At 38.6% G+C, this 4847-nt stretch overlaps 1 protein-coding gene across 2 annotated transcripts; it reads right to left on the bottom strand.

Moving 5' to 3' along the window:
- Positions 1-757: 757 nt before the first annotated feature.
- On the bottom strand, positions 758-3937 carry LOC113283921 (monooxygenase 3-like). 2 transcript variants are annotated; one of them, XR_003327836.1, is made up of 6 exons: positions 3590-3937; positions 3412-3474; positions 3095-3290; positions 2796-2993; positions 2361-2635; positions 758-2198 (listed from the first exon to the last, which is right to left on the bottom strand). XR_003327836.1 is itself a non-coding variant. In XM_026533308.1 (5 exons), the coding sequence occupies exons 1-3, from the start codon at positions 3817-3819 to the stop codon at positions 3224-3226; spliced, it is 360 nt and encodes a 119-aa protein (XP_026389093.1). In that variant the 5' UTR covers positions 3820-3937; the 3' UTR covers positions 759-2635; positions 2796-2993; positions 3095-3223. The 2 variants fall into 2 exon arrangements, 1 of the variants encoding a protein (XP_026389093.1); XM_026533308.1 differs by having other exon boundaries at positions 759-2635.
- Positions 3938-4847: the final 910 nt, after the last annotated feature.

Below are 4847 nucleotides of genomic sequence, written 5' to 3' on the forward strand. Positions count from 1 at the left end.
AAATATATATGGGATATCCATAAATACGTATCTTATACTTAAATACGTATGAAATACTTATTTTACGGTTTTTAATGATTCCCATATCTAACCGTATTTTACTCGCATGAATTAAAATATTAGATAATTTAGGAAACACCCGAGTATATATGGTACTTATTGCAATTTGAACTATACAAACAAATCAAACATATAAAATGATCTTAAAAAATAATAATGGAGAAATGGGGCATCGATCTCCATACCTCTCGCATGCAAAGCCAGCGCTCTACCATCTGAGCTACATTCCCCAGATGTGAGAGTAACAGCTCAATGCAACTCTGTAAGAGTATGGACCTTTGTTGCTATTGGCTTGCCATTTCTTTCTCTTGGCTCCTAAACATAACATCTTTGGATACAATGCGAAATTAGGTAGCCAGAGAACTAAATAATTAACTGCGATGTGCTTTAAATACAAATCGTATTTATGAAGATGGAGGTACATTATCTGAAAATCCCTTTGGATCAACTCAATCGGCCCGATTTTTCAATTCATCCAATTACGGTTACACTCTTCCTGTCTCTAGAATCTAGACTTAATCTTGTTTTAGACTAGAATATCTTGTAGCGCCGTGAATTATGTTGATACACATGGCAACTATTTCGGAAACGTGTCACGTACACATAAATGGGGTGTCATTCCTCTCAGGTGCCACGGCCTTGTAATAGTCGCTGTAACCATGCCAATCTACAACTCCATAAAAAACCAGGCTATACACGGTGAGTTCCTACCACCTCGGCGGTAGGCACATTGGGTCGGTAAGCTGTTGTTATATATGGAAGTACCGAGACAATTGTGTGTCAAGTAAACTCTGTTTGTGTTTAAGGTTTCTAAACCGGTAAACCCTATCTATCTAGGGTCAAGCTATTTAAACTCTTAATTAATCTCTTTAGTCATTAGTTTTCGTATCCTCAGTACTAATACAGACGGGTTGCTAAGACATTCATCATGAAGCATAAAAAACAGTATTCAAGATGAATGTCACAGAGAAAAGCAGGGGAGTTTTCAACCGATCAGGTGAAGCTGGTACTTCATCTTGTAAAATTATTTAGATTTCAAAACTGAGTCAGTTTTGTTGGCAATTCTTTGGAGGTTTTTGTACTCCATAGTATGCCTTCTCCGGTGAGTTCTAGGTGTTCACTCCGTCAATCCAAAACAAAGGATTCAAAGGAGATCGTTTTGGATCATGAGTAAAATGGCAAGGCTCATGTAATCCTTTTCTTTCTCTTGCAGTCTTTTGTTTTGGTGAGGCCTTCTTGAAGTATGCCAAAAGCACGTGCCAAGGAGTAGAATTTAGTACCACATCTCTCAAAAATGCAAACTATACTTGGTATTTAGATCTCAAGATTGGAGAAATGAACGTCGAGCTCGGTTGCGCGAGCTTGTAACCCAAGTGGGGACATCAAGGTGGTCGAACACTGGTCGGGTTTCATTCGGTAGGTGCTGGTGTGCACGCTAGGTTGACTCGCCCGTTCCAAGTTGGGAGTTGGCTGCATTGTCTTGGCATAGGCTTGGGCTGTGTGACCACTATAGCGGAGGGCACCGCGTCAGGCTGGTTTCACAGAGCAACGAACACCTCCCGCTCTTGACAGTGGAAGGATCACGAGTCAATGTGTCCCAGTTCCAACTCAGCCTGGTGAGCCGAGTCAGTCGAACAACCACTTTTTCTTTTTTTGTAGACAAATTTTTTACCACCCTTCTTTTCACATTTTCATTACTAAGTGTGAAACAAACACCTCCCGCTCTTGACAGTGGAAGGATCACGAGCCAATGTGCCCCAATTCCAACTCAGCCTGGTGAGCCGAGTCAGTTGAACAACCTGAACCGTATCATCAACTCAGTAAGCATCCTTCCCATCCATAATTACATAAGTTTGGATATTCAATAGTTTGTGATTTCTTCGGATTTTTTTTTTTTACTGGCTTGTTCCTTGCGGCAAACCATGACGGCTACCCAACTGTTCTCGTCAATACAGTGCAAGTGGCTCATTTAAAGGGCCATTCATATTGATGGCCTTTGTAAATTGCATATTCAAAGTACTGACAAAATTTGATCCCATCTACTGGCAACACGTTCATATCAGCGGTTCTGGAAATTCAACGGTATTTGCTGGTACTGGAAAATTTGATGGCTCTAATTTTGAAACTCCTTGTACATTCTGGCAGAAAAACAAAGATTTACTAGTTGGCTTGTAACTTTACGCTTACAGGACCGGCATGTTATTTATTTACATCAAGGTACCTAAAATGTTTCAAGGCTAGTAACAAAAAATGAAAATAAAAAATTAAAGGATGGAGAAGTGGGGCAGCGATCCCCATACCTCTCGCATGCTAAGCGAGCCCTCTACCATCTGAGCTACATCCCCTGGTTGTAACATCAACAGATTCTCTACTCTCTTTCCTTGTGCCTGAACTTAATAATATATACAACTGCTATGTGCTTTAAATACAAAATCACATTTATAAAAACGATATATTACAAATAAAAATCAAATAAACAGAATGAAACAGGGCTGTGCAGCTTACAGTAAATGCTTGCAATGAGCTTTATTCAGCATAGTAACAAAGAGTGTACACCCTCACACCCTATTAAAACCTGTCGAACAAATCAAATTAAAAGTTTGCCATCAACTATTCCATGGGGAAAAAAAATAATATATTGCACTATCTGGTGTCAAACGTAAGAAGTAGTGAGTGATATTAACCTCAACATAAAAAGTCCTAAAAAGTCCACATTGTTTCAGTCATGATTTTACCTGCACTGGGGGTGGATGGATAAGCCATGAACCAGAAAACGTCAGTGTTGGTATTTGGCATGATACTTCATGTTTCAATCCATGACCTTCAGGAAACACTCCTAATCCGCGCACGGCATATCGACCTGAATAAACCGGTGCTTTAAGCCCTAACCACTTTGCCACCAAAGAGTGTACACCGTCACACCCTATTAAAACCTGTCGAACAAATCAAATTAAAAGTTTGCCATCAACTATTCCATGGGGGAAAAAAAATATATTGCACTATCTGGTGTCAAACGTAAGAAGTAGTGAGTGACCTTGGTATTGATAGTAGTCTCATCTTCTAGATGAACGATTACTCCGAATGGATCCACATCATTCCGTGTTTCGGTTTTTTCAATTGAGCAAAGCCTCGACGAGTAACGGACTGTATCAGTTGGTAGTTCCTATAACATAGCTTCAAGTAAGGCTCTCCTATGCACAGACCTAGGTCCTCTTGCCAACCACTCTTCCCTACATTTATCAATTGCAAATTCAATTGTTAGGTACAAATATCCCGGGCACAATCCTATTATGGCTTCATTTACTAGGTACAAAACAAAATAATGTATAAATAAGAATTGGATCAACATACCCTTCATCAGTTGTAAACAGAATCTCTTGGGTAACTCCATTTGCAACATTCGTAACTTCTCCCCTGAAAAACACAAAACAAACACCAAATTTAGCATCATCGTAATCAAAGTTTTGATCACTAAGAAAGCAAAATCACAGAAGTTTGGCAACACATATTCAAAAGCAAGATTAATTACCTTTTGAAAGGTTTGTAGACGGCAGTAAGTTTGTGAGCAACACCAAGTGCTTCAAGAGCAATCCAAGCATTTGGGAAAAGAGTTAAAGAACCACCAATGATTCTCAGCTCATTAGCTCTCTCCAACACTAAACTCTTGACTCCAACTCTCTTTAATGCTAATGCTGTTGCTAAACCTGCAACTCCTCCTCCTACTATCACTACTTCTTCTCTCATCACAACATTTTCCATCTCTGATCACTTTCTTTCTTGCTAATGACAATATTCTTGTTATTTTTCAGTTTCTCTCTTGCCAATGATATTCTTGAATTTCTAATCTGTTTCTCAATCTCTTGTTTGAACACTGTGGAAGTTTAATTGAGTTGTACTAATTTATATACAAGTATTAGTTTAAGGTGGTTCATTATTTAATCACTTGTCTATGTGTATTTTTCGAAGCTTCCGCTGCAAGGAGAGTGATATGACCGAGGATGCTTTGTCATCACGGGATTTGACTTGACTATCTAGATTCTTCATTCTAATTTTTGAATGATAAAATCATTGGAAAGTCCTCACTCAGGTGCCAAATGGAATCCCAGGGTTCTCAAGGCTGCATTTTATATGTGATAAAATGACTTGCGTTTTCGATTTATTCATTTATTAACGAAAACCACGCTACCTGTTTCGCAAGTAGTCAAAGTAGTGATGAGTTGCGTGAGTGGTGACGTCTTTCTAAATGGCACTTTCCCTATGTAAAAGTCCAAAATATTATACTTTACATTTTGCCCCAAAAAACGTTATCCAGCAGTAACTGTACATTTACATGATTCAACCAGTAAAAAAATAATAATAATTACCCTTTCATTAACATTGCAACAATATTCCTGGTGCGCTGCAAAGACTCGGAGCACTTCGAAGAGTCCGTTTCAGTATGTGCATTTTTCAAGTGCCCTGACACTTTATGGTATGCTTCGGTCAAATCTTCACAGCAGTAATACTCAGTTTGTGTTGCGGAAATTTTCTGGATTTCGCCCTTGTTTTGGGTAGAATATGTTAGGTTTCTTGTTCCCTGATAATAGATGGTTCCGGAATTCTCTATAGTATAAGACAGGTATTTTGAGTGTTTCCTAAATTCTGTAGTTTCCTGATCTGGTTTAAATACTTAGTTTCCAAGGAACTTTGAGACCAAGTTAACTCGCAGAAAAAGAATGTAACATCTATAAAAGGGGTCCTTAAGGGGTCCTTAGAGTCAGGATTTAGATATCTTCTTCTTAAAAAAA

This window comes from Papaver somniferum, chromosome 1 (genome assembly GCF_003573695.1).
Source record: "Papaver somniferum cultivar HN1 chromosome 1, ASM357369v1, whole genome shotgun sequence".
Lineage (NCBI taxonomy): Eukaryota > Viridiplantae > Streptophyta > Magnoliopsida > Ranunculales > Papaveraceae > Papaver > Papaver somniferum.